The 16,618-nt window shown below is 30.7% G+C and overlaps 6 protein-coding genes across 7 annotated transcripts in view; 4 read left to right on the top strand and 2 right to left on the bottom strand.

Moving 5' to 3' along the window:
- The first annotated feature begins 463 nt into the window (after positions 1-463).
- On the top strand, positions 464-1,893 carry LOC127068263 (tRNA-uridine aminocarboxypropyltransferase 1). The gene is made up of 4 exons (XM_051004206.1): positions 464-694; positions 774-914; positions 990-1,173; positions 1,247-1,893. Exons 1-4 carry the CDS (start codon positions 464-466, stop codon positions 1,585-1,587), a joined length of 897 nt encoding a protein of 298 aa, XP_050860163.1. The 3' UTR covers positions 1,588-1,893.
- An 876-nt stretch (positions 1,894-2,769) lies between these two features.
- On the top strand, positions 2,770-6,154 carry LOC127068232 (integrator complex subunit 4). Its single transcript, XM_051004095.1, has 7 exons — positions 2,770-2,916; positions 2,979-3,397; positions 3,475-3,801; positions 3,874-4,147; positions 4,237-4,699; positions 4,777-5,266; positions 5,356-6,154. Exons 1-7 carry the CDS (start codon positions 2,866-2,868, stop codon positions 6,092-6,094), a joined length of 2,763 nt encoding a protein of 920 aa, XP_050860052.1. The 5' UTR covers positions 2,770-2,865; the 3' UTR covers positions 6,095-6,154.
- A 126-nt stretch (positions 6,155-6,280) lies between these two features.
- On the bottom strand, positions 6,281-11,928 carry LOC127068223 (nuclear pore complex protein Nup214). Of its 2 annotated transcripts, XM_051004068.1 has the most exons (6): positions 11,578-11,927; positions 11,051-11,344; positions 8,638-10,987; positions 6,814-8,013; positions 6,540-6,720; positions 6,281-6,446 (listed from the first exon to the last, which is right to left on the bottom strand). In XM_051004068.1, the coding sequence occupies exons 1-6, from the start codon at positions 11,608-11,610 to the stop codon at positions 6,419-6,421; spliced, it is 4,086 nt and encodes a 1,361-aa protein (XP_050860025.1). In that variant the 5' UTR covers positions 11,611-11,927; the 3' UTR covers positions 6,281-6,418. The 2 variants fall into 2 exon arrangements, with proteins under 2 accessions (XP_050860025.1, XP_050860024.1); XM_051004067.1 differs by having other exon boundaries at positions 6,814-10,987; positions 11,578-11,928.
- Positions 11,929-11,947: 19 nt separating this feature from the next.
- LOC127068252 (WD repeat-containing protein 46) lies at positions 11,948-14,341 on the top strand. The gene is made up of 6 exons (XM_051004187.1): positions 11,948-12,162; positions 12,266-12,957; positions 13,046-13,362; positions 13,447-13,771; positions 13,890-14,003; positions 14,080-14,341. Exons 1-6 carry the CDS (start codon positions 12,150-12,152, stop codon positions 14,182-14,184), a joined length of 1,566 nt encoding a protein of 521 aa, XP_050860144.1. The 5' UTR covers positions 11,948-12,149; the 3' UTR covers positions 14,185-14,341.
- A 171-nt stretch (positions 14,342-14,512) lies between these two features.
- LOC127068273 (14 kDa phosphohistidine phosphatase-like) overlaps positions 14,513-16,618 on the bottom strand; it is a 46,409-nt gene continuing 44,303 nt past the window's right edge. Inside the window, exons 3-4 of the mRNA XM_051004225.1 lie at positions 14,946-15,073; positions 14,513-14,724 (exon numbers count right to left, since the gene is read on the bottom strand). Of these exons, the coding sequence (XP_050860182.1) occupies positions 14,632-14,724; positions 14,946-15,073 (221 nt within the window). The 3' untranslated portion in view covers positions 14,513-14,631. The remainder of the gene's footprint in view (positions 14,725-14,945; positions 15,074-16,618) is intronic.
- The window catches only part of LOC127068245 (phosrestin-2-like), a 43,763-nt gene continuing 43,530 nt past the window's right edge, over positions 16,386-16,618 (top strand). The window contains exon 1 of the mRNA XM_051004164.1: positions 16,386-16,484. The gene's annotated coding sequence lies outside the window, so the exon portion shown is untranslated. The remainder of the gene's footprint in view (positions 16,485-16,618) is intronic.

Genomic DNA, 16,618 nt, shown 5'->3' on the forward strand with positions numbered 1-16,618 from the left:
AAGACCCCACCCATAGAAATTTTTTTCTCCTAACTTTCGCGCAGAATCACGCGTGGGTGCTCATACGTCACAACTTTACACGCGTCTTTCCAAGTAAGACGATATAAAAATACGGATTTTCTTTTTTCTTCTCGATGAATAAACTTCCTTCAAGCTGTTTATATTCGTAGAAATATTTTTCAAAGGTTGTGTTTACATAGCGTTTGAGACTAATGTATATCATAGATATTTTGACGCTCTCTAACGACAGAGTGTCAGAAAGCTGAACTAAGATGTATTGTTATTGTATTGTACCTAGGTAATTAATATTATCATTATTTTAAAATATAATCGGAATAGAAGGATTTTTTTATCGTTTTATGATTTCAAAGAGTGATCAAGCAAATATGTGAACGAAAGATTAATTTAATATCGTGTAAAAGTATTTATATGTATAAACTCTGGATTTTTTTACAATAAAAATATGGCTGAAGCAAATATAATAGTTCTTAAGAGTGCTAAAGATCATAATTTAGAAGAAAAGCAAAGAATTATCGACAGAGCTCCTTTTAAAGACTTGAAGATCAATGATGCACAAATCTTAGATACTGTAAAGGGTAGAGAAATATGTGAACATTGTTATAGATCAAGAAAATTTTTTTGTTATACATGTTTTACTCCTGTAATCGATCAAAAGTATTTTCCTCGTTTGAAGGTACCTTAAAATATTGTTTATATATTATATCTAAAATATGTAATAGACAATATTGATTGTAACTTTCGATTTTTTAAAGCTACCTGTAAAAATAGATATTATTAAACATCCTAGAGAAATAGAAGGGAAAAGTACTGCAGTTCATGCCGCTGTCTTAGCTCCGGAAGATGTAAAGATATATATTTATCCTGATTTTCCTGAAATATTAGAAAATGAAGAGGTATGAGAATATTAACATTGTAATTCATTGTTGATCATTACATTTTTTACATATATAAATGACATTATCCCTCAGACTGTTCTAATTTTTCCTAGCAAAGCTGCTGTAACTATCGATAATTTATTTATTAAAGAAATCCAACAAGATGGCAAAACTTTTTTAAAAAGAATCAGGAACGAATATCCAATAAAAAGGGCAATATTTATCGATAGTACATGGCATCAAACAAAGTCAATATATAAAGATCAAAGATTAAGAGGTTTGTATATATCTAATATAGTTTTAAAATCATTCAACTTAATTTTAAATTACAACAAAATATTAATTTACAGATTTAAGATGTATCGTTCTAAAATCAAGAATATCACAATTCTGGCGACATCAAAAGAAAAGTCCAAGATGGTATTTAGCAACGATAGAAGCAATTCATCAATTTTTAATAGAATTGCATACATGTGCCTTTGATATAGTAGAGTGTGCATATAAAGAAGAGGATAAAGATAAAGAAGATAGTTTAAATTTTGAAAAACTAAATTACAATGCATCAAATTCTAATCAAAAGTATGATGGCAGATATGACAATCTTTTATACTTTTTTAAATATATGTATGAAAAAATTCATACTATATATGATCATGACAAATTATGGGCATATAAGAGACCTCTAATATAAAAAAACATATATATTTATGTATAATAAATTATTCTTCTATAACAATCTGAATATTTATGATTCTTTACTTTCGAAAATAAATTGAAAATTTTAATTAATTGTTCGATGTTGCGACGTAATTTGCTAAGATATCAGCAGATATCTTTAAATGCATTTCAAGGAGAATGACTCATGTTTACGGATGGTGTTAATTGCCGATGTTGTTATTTACATTTGCGGTTATTCATGACGATGATAACCTAATTAAGATTTTATCATTTTAAATAATTAAGATTAAAAATATCGAAAGATTTATTATTTTTCTCTTTGGTTGTACTTGGCGACTTGTAGTGGTTATGTTGTACATTAAATACTACCTTATCGATGGTTAAACTGCAGAAAGGTTTAAAGTTGTCGATCGCTCCTACTTATCCAATGAAGTATTAAAATTATTATAATTTTATTCATATGTATTTATATATATGAAAAATTTCAATATAAAAATATCGAAATATTTTGTTAACGTCAATATTAGATCTAATATAACTTATGATTAATTATGTATAAAACGATAAAAGGTTAAGTAATAAATTATACGTATTTATACATATTTATAAATTATACATATTATACATATTTGTAAACTAGAGTATGTTCTTTAAGCCTCACGAACAAGAAAATTACATTTCAAGTTACCTAAAAAAATATCATGTTTATGAATATTAAATCGAGTAACTGTATTTACATACAGTATTTTATATATTCCGTTGTAAATATCATCGAACTAATGGCTGCTTAAATACGCTTTAACTATTTGTATAAATTTAACTAAAAATAAAAAGTATAAAATTTGTACAATTAACTAACCTTTCGATTAATCCATCTTCAGAGAAGTATAATCTGGCACATAGTTTTCTCTTGCTTTCATCAGATGCACTACTACTTTTACGTACACAAATTTCTATCACAGATTGACTTGATTCTTAGGTTATGCGCGAGAGTGATATGACCTACGCAAGCTCACAGACCGATATGGCCGCATAGTAGGGAAAGTGTTTCATTATTACGTTTGTAGTTCATATTTTGTCCACATCTGTCGCTGAAGTCGTATTTGCTACAAGTGACTAAATATCGAACGAACTGTTTTATCGATATGTGATCAGCTGATCGTAGAAACGGATTGGTTATTATTCGTGATTTTTACAATGGTCGAATCAAGATTGTCATTGTAATTAATGAGTAATTATAATTATATGGTGATAATTATATTAAATATATATATAGTGAGGAGAAAATAGAATGGCTGCTCTGATGAAGAAAAGAGTATTAGCTGAATTTACTCAAAGTCAAGTACGTAATCCGTGATCTCTCTTTCCTTCTGAATATTTGAATAATTTTTGTTATGTTTGTAGGTTATCAATGAACCGCCATTAAAAAGGTTAAGAACTTTACGACTTTCAGCAACTGGAAGTAGTAAGAATGATGGCGAAGGTAGCTCTACACTAGCTTATATAGAATGCTTAGAAAAATGTAAAGGTGGCAATGATGCATTACAGTTGCTTGTTCGTATATCTGACACTGTGTCATGTATTTCTTCCGAAGATGTTCCTATAGCAATAAAGAAACTTTCAGAAAGATTTGGTATTGAAACTGAAGCTGCTGTGCGTGCAAAAATATTATGGATATTTGGTGAACTTGGAGAAGTAACGTTTGATGTTGCTGAAAAAGCACGTATTGTTAATGAGACAGCTGAACTTTTAAAACATGAAGAATCACACAGAGTTAAGAGTCAAGGATTAGCAACTTTGTTAAAATTGGGAGATTATCATAGGTATTTAAAATAATATTTGTTTAATACTGATTAATAACATTATTATAAGGTAGGAATAATATGATTTTAATTTATAGAAATTTGGTATTAAAAGTTGCACGTGAACATTTACAAGATACATGGCATGGTGTACAAACACGATGTCTTTCTATAATTGGAAGATATTTGACAGCTAATACTACAGATGATACACTTATTTTTGTTGGAAATTATGCTCGATCGCAAGATCCAAGAGTTCGTGCACAAGCTTTTGAAACAATGGCAGAATTACATTCCCATAGAGGTTGTAGATTACCTGCTAGTTTTTTTGGAGAAGCATGTGCTGCTCTTCGCGATGATAATGAAATAGTCAGACGTGCTGTTCTCAAAATAATTTGGCTTCTTGGTATTGAATATCCTGAAAAGTAAGATATTATAAGTAGTATAGTTTTATGTTGTTTGAATTTTATTAATCATTTCTTTTTTTGTACTTGTAGCATGGTTGTTGGCTTAGATGGAGAAGATGTACGTATGGTTGATTGTACATTTTCTCAAATTTGTAGTTTGATGGGTGATTTGTCACCACGAGTCAGAGCTTCAGCTATGTCTCTATTAGGTACAATGAAAGGTGTTTCACAACGTTATATAGAACAAGCACTGGACAAGAAACAAAAAGTAGTAGAAGTAGATAGTGCAGTTAGACCCGAAGTCGAAGAAAAGAGTGGTTCTTGTGGAGCATTTATTCATGGATTAGAAGATGAATTTTTAGAGGTGAATCGATATATAAAAAGTTTGATTTTTATTTATATATATATATTAATTAAAATATTAATTTATTAATTATGAAATAATTATCTTAGGTTCGAACAGCAGCTGTTGAAGCACTTTGTAAATTATCTTTAGAACAACCGAGTATAGCTAGAATCTCGTTAGATTTCATGGTAGATATGTTTAATGATGAAATTCAAAATGTTAGATTAAGAGCAATAGAATCATTAAGAAAAATGTCTGCTAGTGTCACTCTTAGAGAAGACCAATTGGAAACTATATTGGGTGCACTAGAAGACTTCTCAGGAGAAGTAAGAGAAGGTTTACATGCTACGTTAGCAGCTAGTCAACTTGCTACAAGAAATTGTCTTCACATGTGTGTCAATCGTTTGTTGGATAATTTATCGCGTTATCCACAAGATAGAGAAAGCATTAGAATATGTTTGGCAGCATTGGGAGCTTCACATCCATATCTTACTTTACCTTTAGTACCGCAACTTCTCGGACGACATCCTTTCTTCGATACACCAGAACCGGATGTAGATGAACCATCTTGTATCCTTCAATATTATTATAAACAACATCAAAATTCATGAAAAAATTCTTATGTTAATCTTAACATTTATAATCAGATGCAAGTGTATTGGTATTGATATTTAATGCAGCATTACATTGTCCAAGTATGCATGCTTTATTTACGGAACACACTTCTAAACATTATCACTATTTGCGCGACACGATGCCACATTTAGTGCCGAGATTACGTCCCGCAGTAACTAATGGTACAGGACCAAACAAGGAAGATATCACTAATGAGGAACGTAGAGATCGTAGAGGAAGAGAATTTTTAGAAAAAATAGTAATGGGTATAGAAAACGCAAGGCCAGGTGGTAGAGTAAATACAAAACTTTTAGAAATTGCGACTATTGACCTTGATCGTCTCGCGGAAATGGATAATAGAATGGAAGGTGCAGCTCGTTTTACAGCCTTGTATATCCGCTGTTTATTATTACTGAAATCAGTTTTGAAAGAATTTTCGGTCTCTGCAACTACTTCAATATCAGCAAGTCCAGTACCAAATACAAGCAACAATGTTTCTTCTCTACTTCAACATACACAAAAGTATGTTTCAATATTCCTTTTTTTTTCATTTTTAATCATTTCTATAACAAATAATTAATTTCCATAATTTTTGTTTCTTAATTAAACAGGCTGCAACGATTGTTTAGTGGATTAGGAGATGCTGAAGTAACATTAGCTAATGACGTGTGGTTGAAAGCTTTAGCTGTAGAACTAGTTCGTGTTACAAGAAGTGCTACAGGCAGTGCTCTTCCACTCGCTCGTTACTTTTTGTCAGAAGCAGATTCTTTGCCGCAAGATACTTCAAAATTACCACCCTTTTCTAGGGCATTGGTTCTTCAAATTCCAAATCTGGCAGATGTAAAGCCAGGATCTTTGACGCGGCTTTTATTACCATTACTTCTTACGTCTCCTTTACAGGGTGAAGAAAGACTCCCAAGACCATCCATATCTACTCGATTTTGTCGTGCTATTATCGAAGAGCCTAGAGGAGATGCGGACTCTGCATTAAAGTTTACGGGTGGTTTGTTATTAGGCATTTCTTTAACAGCTAAAATATTGAATTTACGTGATCCTAACATCTTAAGAGTTAAATTAAGACATCCGGATCAGCAGGTGCAATTATTATTACCTCGACAGTCAGATTTGCGTCTTCATAACCCCGATCAAAATGATTATAGATTAAGAACTACTGTACTCTTATCACATCAAGTATGGATGGAAGCTTGCAATGTAGAAATATCATTAGCACTTCTTGTACCTTCGGCCACAGTATTTTCACACGCTCCTTTAGAAGATCCATGTGTTATAGATCTTTGTAAGCCAACTAAAGTATCTATAGCACCAAAACCAATAAAGAGAGGCATATAATTTTATTTTTGTATAATAACAATGTTTTATTATGCAATCAATAAATATTTTACATGGAAATATTTTCTTCTTCTTTTCTTTTTTTTTTTTTTTTTATTGTATGTATCTAATTTGTTATTTTTATTTTATCTAGTTTCTCTTTATCTTCATCAAATGTTGTGATATTGAAATTGACTTAGGAATTAATTATCTTATCTTGAACTGACTATGAAAAAATTGTTTTTTATTATAATCTTTTTGTAGAAAAATTATATGCAAGAAATGAATAATTTTTACATTTTTTTTTTCTTTTTCTATGCAATGATTACATTTCATATTCTATTTTTATCGCCAATTAGAGAATGAACTTCCCCTAAAACAAAAAGGTACGTTCGTTTTTATTACATGTAATCTTTGATCTTTATATATATATAATATATACACGTATATACTCAATAATACTTACCCTGAAAATGCAGGTTTTTCAGGCTCCGAAGTTTTTTGAGCTAAACTACCGAAAGTGAGACCACCGGATTGACTAGCTAAGGATTCAAACGTACTGCTACCTGTTGTATTTCCAAATACAGTTGGCATATTATTTCCAAGTGGTGAAGGACTTCCACCTATAGAAGGTGGACTTCCAAATCCTAAATTAAAAAATTATTTATTATATATATATATATGTATACATATATTAACTGATATAAATTACAGCAGAATTAATGTTAGTTCGTATTTACCTCCTGGTGAGGTAGAACCAAATCCTGTTCCTCCAAATCCCATTGAGCCAAAAACTGATTTAGATGTTTCAAACATTCCAGGTGGTGACCCAAATACCGGTTTAGCACCAAAAGCAGGTGTTTGACCAAACGCTGGTTGCGATCCTAATACAGGTGGTGTGCCTCCACCTACCATTGGTGGTGTACCATTTACTGGAGTTCCGAATACAGAAGTTGATCCTGTAGTAGGAATATTACTCGTAGAACCTCCAAATATAGAAGGAGATCCTGAAGTAGCATTTCCTATTGCTGGTGTAGCATTTCCAAATAGGGATCCAGAAGGAGAACTAGCAACTGCCGTTGAAGATGCAGTATTTGTATTAACGCCAAATAAAGAAGTGGTACCTGATGTAGCTCCTCCACCTCCAAATATTAAACTTGGTGATTTTGTGGCATTATTATCAAAAATCGATCCTGTTGAAGTCGAACCAAACGTAATAGAAGAATTTCCACCAAATATAGATGTATTGGTAGATGACGGAGCATTCGCTCCAAAAACTGAGGTAGTTGATGGAGTTGTAGATATACTACCAAATACAGGTGTACTTGAAGAATTGTTAAATGGTATAGTAGATGTTATAGTTGCTTTTTCGAAAATATTCGTAACTGAAGTAACGGACGTTGTTGTAGGGAATTGAGAACTTGTTACTGTTGTTTGTGCAGCTTTTCCAAATGCTGGTGAAATTGATGAGACTGTTGTAGTGTTACCAAAAGTTAATGCAGCAGATGAGGTAGTTACCACAGTTGGATTTGATGTTGGTAAGGTCATATTAGATTGACCAAATATAGGTTTAGACAAGGAGCTATAAAATGGCGAAGTAGTGCTTTGATTTGTAGTAGTTGTACTAAAGTCAGATATTATTGAAGGAGTAGAAGAAAATCCACTAAATGTAACTGGAGAAGATGAAGTAGTGGTTTGTGCTCCAAAAATTGGTGTTACAGAAGATGTGGTTTTAGTTATAGCAAAAGTAGATGCAGTTGAAATAGCAGATGCACTTCCTCCAAAAATAGATGTATTGGAAGTTGTTGGTTGTCCACTAAATAATGTTGGTGCACTTAATGTTGATGCATTCAATGGTTGTACTGGAGTATTGTTTGTTCCGAATATAGATGTAGTTTTATCACTTGTATTAGTTGTTCCAGAAGTAGGTGTAACTGAAGCTTCAGAAGTTTTTTCTATATTAGGTTTTGATGTTAAATTTTCATATGTATTACTATTAGTTGTAGCCTGAGTGGTAAAAACTACAGGATTAGTATCATTTGAAGGAAGTAGTTTAATTGTAACATTGCCTTTATTATTTACTGGAGCATTTTCGTTAGTTATAAGAGATGTAATTTCACTCTGATCTTTTTTTTCGAGATCTAAAAATAATCCCATCAAATCCAGTAATTCTTTTGGCGATTGGTTTGTTACTGGCAATGAAATGGAACTTATAGTTTCCGAAACAAAAGAAAATAGTTTTGGAGGATAAGAAGCAGACGTAGGATTTGATGACGAATTTTTTGTGATTGGAGGCAACATATTTGAATTAGCAAAACTAAATGTATTAATAGATTCAGTTTTAGCAATTGTCGATGTTACAACTGGTGTTATTGTCACTGAAGAGGTAATATTTCGTGGCATGGATTGATTTTTGGCCAATGAAAATTCTAATGGTAATGCATTAGTCAATGTGCTATTTGAAAATGACATTGATTCAGAATTTAGAAAAGCATTTTTTGGCAATGTTTGATTATCATTTTTGATCTCTGTATCTTTAGATAACGGTTTAGCATATACATTACTGTAAGTTTTTTGTGCTGTTGCATCCACAGTAGTATTATTTTTGCCAATAGATTGTGATAATGCTTCAAAATTTTCGGGATATGCAGACTGAATACTGGATTTTTTATCAGCTTGTGAAAATTTGTTCACAGCTGGAGGAGGAAAAGAAACGTTGGACGTTTGTTTGCCTTGTGTTTTGCTTTGAATCGAAATTGAATTTGTATCAGGCGATCCAATCTTGGCTACAACATTGTTCAATAAAGCCAAAGGACATTGTGGTTTAAGTCCTTCTACAGCTTGTTTCTCTACTGTATCATATTTGGTTACAGGTTGTTCTATCCTGTTTTTAGAATCTATATTTACAGGACTCAGAGATGCTAAAGAGGACAATGTAGCCTCTAAACGATCTTGAATAGGAGATGGGCTTGCAGGCTTTATCAATTTTGGCGACGACTCTAGAAGTAAATTTTTCAATTTTAATTGTTTTTCGTATGTAAAACTAAGTGTCTTTGAAGCAATAGTTTTACACCGTGCATCAATAACATCTGTATTTCCATGGAGGCTTGATGTTCCTTTAGACGATACTTTCAAATTACCCATCATATAATTCAATCCAGAAATTTTATTCGTACGATTTAACGACTTCAACTTTTTATTAAGTTGTTCTATTTTGCTTTTTTCCTTTATAATAATTTTATTATGCAATACAAGATTTTGATAAAGAAATTCCAAACTAGGAATTTTCATTTTAGATTTTTTCTGATACATATGTTCTGACCATTCAAAATCAAGAACTTTGTTGGCTTGTGAAAGTTGAGATTGAGTATAATAAAAAAGCTTCTGAGTATCTGCTATTTTACTATTTTCACAATTTCTAGTAGTACCCTCGGAATTTACTGCATTTTTTGATTTAGCTTCTTCAACCCAAGCAAAAGATTGCAAAAGTAAAGCCTTTAAATAAGCAATGTCAGTAGATAGACTATTTGTAGTTTCTCGTAATTCAGTAAGAAATTGATCTATAATAGCTGATCTTCCTCCTAATTGTTTTCGTTCTTCTTCTGATCCACACTCCCATACTTGTGGTTCCAATCTGTTTTGTAATTCTTTTTCAAAAAGAGTAAGTAATTCTGTATAAGCACGTACATAAATGCTATCGTCGATCGGTACTTTTTGTTCGACAACAGGTTCACTTGTATGTACTTCTTTTGTCACAATAGGCTTAGGATCGACTTTTTCGACTTCTTGAGAAATTGACTTTTTAGGAATATCTGACTTCACATCAACTTTAACAGGAATTGATACTTTTTCCTCAGTAGTATTTACCACGGTTGGTGGAGGCTGTTGAAAAAATCCAGCAGCTTTCAATGAATCACCAAAGATATTTGCCACTGCAGTTTTAGGACGTTCAGGTGTAACGTTTCGATTTTCTTTCGGATAAGGAGTACTAGTTACCGCAGAACTTAATGATATATTAGAAGATAACGTGTTTGGAGAAGACGGTAATAAATTTACAATCTCAGTAGGTGGTGAAGTAATACCAGGACAATTGGGAGTCAAATTAACCATGTGAAAACTACACAATTGACCAGAAGTTCCTAAAATATGAAGTATTGGAACAGGATGTGGAAGAGTTGTCTCTGTTCCCCATGGTAATTTTTGTACTGATGTTCTATCTATGATCAAACCAACTGGATAACTTTCTGTGGTTTTAATAAGTGGTAACTGTGCTCTGCCACTATCGATCAATTGCCATTGATTCCAAGTATTACCATTGTCTGTTGATCCTAAAACAGCTATTTCACTACTCCCACTACTTGCAGCAATAATAAGACCCCACTCTTGTACATAATCAAAATAATAACGTGGGGTATCTTTATTTCCTTCTACCTCAAACATTCCATATGTAATATCTTCGTAACATGTAAAAATTGCATTTGTTTCTCCTTTAGGAGCATCAATAATAAGAACATTGATATGTTGTTCTTCATTTAAATAAGCTGCACAAAATTGATAATTACTAATCCATAAAATAGATATAACTTCACCAATGTACGGATTAGGTCCCATGATTGTTCTAGCAACTTTTAAGTCTGGTTTAAGTTGCACAATGTTTCCATTTTTACATCCTGCAACGATCTGCTTTCCTTTAGGGCTCCATGCCAAACATAATGCATCAATTCCATTTAGCTTTTCTAAAGCTTTTAATCCAACTGCTTTTTCCTTTCCATCTTTTATTTCAAAATTACCGATACTATGATCTGTAGTTACAGTACAGAACATTCTCGGCATACTTGGATTCCATCGTAAATCTAATACAAAAGTTTCTATGTTTGATAAAGATAACTGGACTTCATGTAACAATACAATATCCTAAAAAATAAAAATATGAAATATAAATATATCATATAAATTGCAATGTTATAATATACATACATGTTTCACGAAGGCTTGGGCATCATAGATAAATACTTTAGGTACCAATGGTGTAACGGCAAGGTACGAATAATCACAGTTAAATGTTATCTTAGATATAATAAATGGTAAATTGACTTCTATTTTGCGTTCTACATTGATTTCACTTCCTGACAATAAAATAGTCAATTTATCATTATTTGCTATAAAAAGTAATCCTCTTTTCTTGTCTACAGTAACAAGATTGCAAGCTATTGGAATGGATACGAAACTATTGCATATTTGCGATATATTTGCTTGTTTAAACAGAAATTCCTGAAATCATAATATTTTATGATTAACATTATTTATATTTATTTTATTTATGTATGTTTTAATGCACAATATCACATATAGTAATATTAATAAAAAACAAACATTTACATTAAAAACATAAATGTACTTAATAGAACATAAATGATGATTTCACAAGTTTATGCAATTATTATTTATTTATATACGTAGTATAAAATCATTGAAAAGATTTATTTACGGAATTATAACCATACCTGTACATCTTTCGGATCAGGAGCCGTGTTCATGATTAACGAAACTTTGTATTTTAGTGTAGTCAGATAAACAAATAAAATATATAATTTCCGTAGGAAATATCAAACGTTAACAACAAATTAAACGAAGTAGATTTTCATAAATATAATGTAAATTTCTTTGCTAGTAGCTTCGTAATAAAAGAGAAATAATAAAAAAGGAGTCCAAAAAATTAATAAAATAATCAACGATATTACATATTATTTTATAACGATTGCAAATAACACTGTTGACAATGTAACATTTTTTTTTAGACAAAATCTTATTCTCAAAATCAAATTAAACACTGTTCAAAACACATTTATGTTCGTCCCTCTCTCTACTTCGCATCTTTCGTACGTAACGAAATGCAACTGAAAGAAGATGGTTACGAAATACGACGCTAGAGGTCTCATCGTTCGCACGTAGGAAACTCGTGTAGTGAAGTTAGGTTATAAAGCACATGTGATTGAATATTCGTCCAGTTGTTAGTGTAAATAAATGTAATAACTTTTATAATGCTAATTGTAAGCTGATATAAATTATATTCATAATGGAACAGTCACGTATGTATTAGTTTCATCTGATAATAAAAAGTTTATTTTTGCATTTGTGTATATATTATACGTATATGCATAAATAAATACATAAATCCTTTTTTTATTTTAGAGAAAAAAAGGCGTTCAAAAAGAGTTCCCATTAGCAAAAAGAAACTCTTAAAGTATCATAAAGGACCAGGGATTAACTTGCAAGATGAGACTACTAAGATAAAACATAAAATACATAAGGAAAAACTTAAACTAAAAGAGAATGCTATAAAAGCATCAATCGAGAATGCTGCCAGAGCAGAATTACTTTTAACTGAAGATTATGGTCATTTAGAACCGGATGCTGGAGAGACAACTACTCAATATAAACAATCAGAAATTGCTGCTAATGTTGATATAACAAGTGCTACAAAGTTCTTTACATTAGATCTAAATTTTGGTCCATATTGTTTAAAATACTCTAGAAATGGTAGACACTTAGTCCTAGGTGGTAGAAAAGGACATGTAGCAGCACTTAATTGGGTGACAAAAAAACTTGCTTGTGAAATGAATGTTATGGAATCTGTACATGATATATCATGGCTTCATATTGAGACAATGTTTGCAGCTGCACAAAAAGATTGGGTTTTTATTTATGATAATCAAGGAATAGAACTTCATTGTTTAAAGTCAATGAATGGAATAAATAAATTAGAATTTTTGCCATATCATTTTTTGCTTGCTAGTGGTTCTAGAGATGGTTATCTGGCATGGCTGGATGTTTCTATAGGAACAATGATTTCTCGTTATCCTACTAAATTGGGCAACATATCTGTATGTTTCATGAGTAGACATATATATTCATATATACATACAATATCAAATATATTAGTTAATAATTTAAAGTAATATTGTAATATAGGTAATGACACAAAATCCAAGTAATGCACTCATTTGTGTTGGTGATTCCAAAGGAGTAGTATCAATGTGGTCTCCAAATACTAGACAACCACTAGCAAAAATGCTTTGTCATAAACAAAAAGTTGAAGCTTGTACTATTCATCCATATGGAACTTATATGGCAACAAGTTGTCCAGATAGATCTTTGAAAGTTTGGGATATTCGACAACTTGCAGGTCCTGTTCATAATTTGTTTCTTCGATATCCAGCACAATATTTATCATACAGTCAACGAGGTCTTTTAGCTGCTGCAATGGGAAATGTAGTAGAGGTTTATAGGTAAAATGATAGTATTGTAACATTTCATATCATATAAATCTAGATAGTAATATGTTTAATTTAATATATTTCAACCGTTTGTAGAGAATCTATGAATGAAATTAAGCCATACTTAAGACATAAATCATCATGGAATATAACAAGTATGCAGTTTTGTCCATATGAGGATGTTCTGGGTATTGCAACAGCAAAAAATATTTCATCTCTCCTAGTTCCTGGAAGTGCAGAAGCTAACTATGATGCTTTAGAAATAAATCCGTATCAAACGAAGAAGCAAAGGCGCGAGGCAGAGGTTAAAGCACTTTTAGATAAAATTCAACCAGAATTAATAACATTGGATCCAACAGCAATAGCAGAAGTTGATGTTCCTAAATTAAAAGAAAAAGTAGAAGCAAAAAAGAAACTTTTAGTAAGTAATAAAATAAATATTCTATTGTTACAGTTTTTACAATGCTATTATTTTTATATTATTATAATCATATATACAATAATATATATTAAATTATTCAAATATTTTCAAATTGTAGTATATTAAACCAAAGCAGATTGATTTTAAACCACGTAATACTAAAGCAAAAGGAAAAGGTGGAACTGCGAAAATAATTAAAACTAAAAAGATATTAAAAGATTTAAAACGTAGAGTAAGTATTAGAATAATTTCAAATCAACACAAACTTTTCTACAGATATATATATATTTAATCAATATTATTTTTAGGAGAATATAGAAATGCTTAAAGATGTAAATACAGAAATATCTACAAAAAAAGCGGAAGTTCCAAAGAAAAGTTATGGTGTTTTGGATAGATTTGTCTCTAAATGAAATAACAATATCAGATAGATTATGAAAATTTCAACAGATATAACCTAAATGTAATAAATATTGCTATAGGTTGTATCGAATTCACAATGATCTAAATATTTCATAAGTTATACATATGTATAGACAAAAATAATAAAGAAATCATTTTTTTAAATAATTATATTACAACGATATTATGTTAGAATGTAAGAAAAGACTTGTTATTACATTTGAATCTGCCATTTTTTGGCGCCATCATTGACGAATTCGTGCATAAATTAACCTGCAGCAGTTCACAAAATTTTCATTGATGAATTTCTTATTAGATAACAGTAAGTATAAAAAGATATATTTTTTATCAATCCGTTTATTGAAATATTTAACAAGTCATGTAGAAATGAAAAGATTCAACTGAATTTTAATATCGAGTAGAGACACTTCTTTTGTTTCCTTTTTCCCGCCTTACTTTTAATAACCATCATCCGAATATGTAATATCGTAATCGGTATATTTTTTCTTCAACAATTCGACTGATACCTGATGATCGGCTTTTCCATATCCCTGTAAAATCAAGTAAATTCTTAAAATAATCTTCTAATTCGCGAAATTTATTTAAATGTTAAGAATTTTCGATTTATATTATCTGTAATATTTAATCTACTATTACCGACTATAGGTAGGTAAAATAGGAATCTATTATTATCAATTTGATTGCTTTGTATATTGTATCGATATAAATATCGAATCGTATTTATGGTTATGTATAGTATTTGTTAACTTACTTGCGAATAACCATAAACCTTGATAGATTTTTTTTCTGGATCATGTAGTATTCTTCCACCACCCAAGCTTTCCACTTCAAGATCAGGATACTGTTTCAATTGTTTTGTAGTCTCTTCGTAAACATTGTCTATAATGTAAAAAATCGAAAAGGGATCAAATATCTCATTGAATCGATACGTCTCTCGACTTACTTCTAAATAAAACGAAGAATTGTTAACTCTTGTCGTAGAAAAAACGAGAAATAGAAAAAAAATATGAGAACGAGGAGAATAAATAAGTGAAAAAGTGGAAGGAAAAGTGACTATTCAGTTTTGCAACATAAGCTTTCAAGAAAAAAGAAATCGAAAAACGCGGAACATTCGTTTTATACGAAAAAGATCATTTTTGTGACAAAAGAATAGACGAAGATTAAAAAATCTTGTTATTTTGGTCTACGATGCTGCTTGTAAGAAGAAAAGGCGGGCATTTTAAAATCGATGATATCGGCGGGAACTGTACGTATGAAAAAATTTGAAGATAAATTATACGACGAAAGGAATTCAATCATTAATTCTTATTCGATTTCTATGAACATTATTTCGTTTTAAAGATGAAGATTTCAACGAGGATAGATGATTATTTGTTCTCAAATTCTTGAAAAAGCCTTGTTTTCATTGAAAATAAATATATTTCGGTATACGTAATCCTCGTACTCGGTATCGTTGTTTATATTATAATGTCAACAAAAACGAACGCTCGACCGATCTTGTTAGTTATTGAGTCAGTTTTCTTTTACATTTCGACGAGTAAACATAGAAACTGTGTCTTCTTTCGTACGATGATTTTAATTGAAATAATTTATACTTCCAATTATTATAGACGTTCATTAATAATTTAATGTACGATACATGGTATAATCAGTTAATATTTAAACAATAATATATATGATCTTTTATATCTTTCAATTTATCGACGTTACTATTATTTATTACAGAAAGTTTCTTTATATTTGACTTGATAACTTGCTTCGTTGATACTTACTTTTGTTATATTAGACGTTCTAATATTTCTTACTATATATTATTTTTTATTATATTTTACTATATACTATATTTACAAATTTCTGTCGCACATTAACCCGATTGTTAGGTTATGCGTGAGAGGGCCATAACCTATACAAGTTTATACACTGATACGATAGGCGCATGGTAAGGACACTGTTTTGACAACCCTATTATGCTTGTGGTTCATATTTTGTCAATAACTGTTGCAGGAATTACACGTGCTTCGAGCGGAAATTACACATCCTTCGAGCGAAACTCTGTGAGCGGTCTTAAAGAATATTGAAATTATTATCTATTACGTAGAACATTTGGCGTTAAAGGTAAGTACGTACTTATTAAAATTTATTATCGTTAAGGAAAAACAAATCGACGATTTATTTTGTTTCTTATTCATAGAAAACAACGAATAGTCTCAGATATCACAAATGGAAATTCATTGGCGATCATTGACGAATTCAAAAACGTATTGGAAACGACAAGAAATCGATTATAAAAGTAAGTTTATTCAACTATTTATCTTTCTATATCTCTTTCTTTAATTTACTATCTCGCCGAGTTCTCATAATCAGTCATTTCTCTCAGTGGGTATTAAAAGCACGAACAGGTAAAACACTAAGTGCAAAACATGG

The sequence above is a fragment of the Vespula vulgaris genome, chromosome 12 (genome assembly GCF_905475345.1).
Source record: "Vespula vulgaris chromosome 12, iyVesVulg1.1, whole genome shotgun sequence".
Taxonomy (NCBI): Eukaryota; Metazoa; Arthropoda; class Insecta; order Hymenoptera; family Vespidae; genus Vespula; species Vespula vulgaris.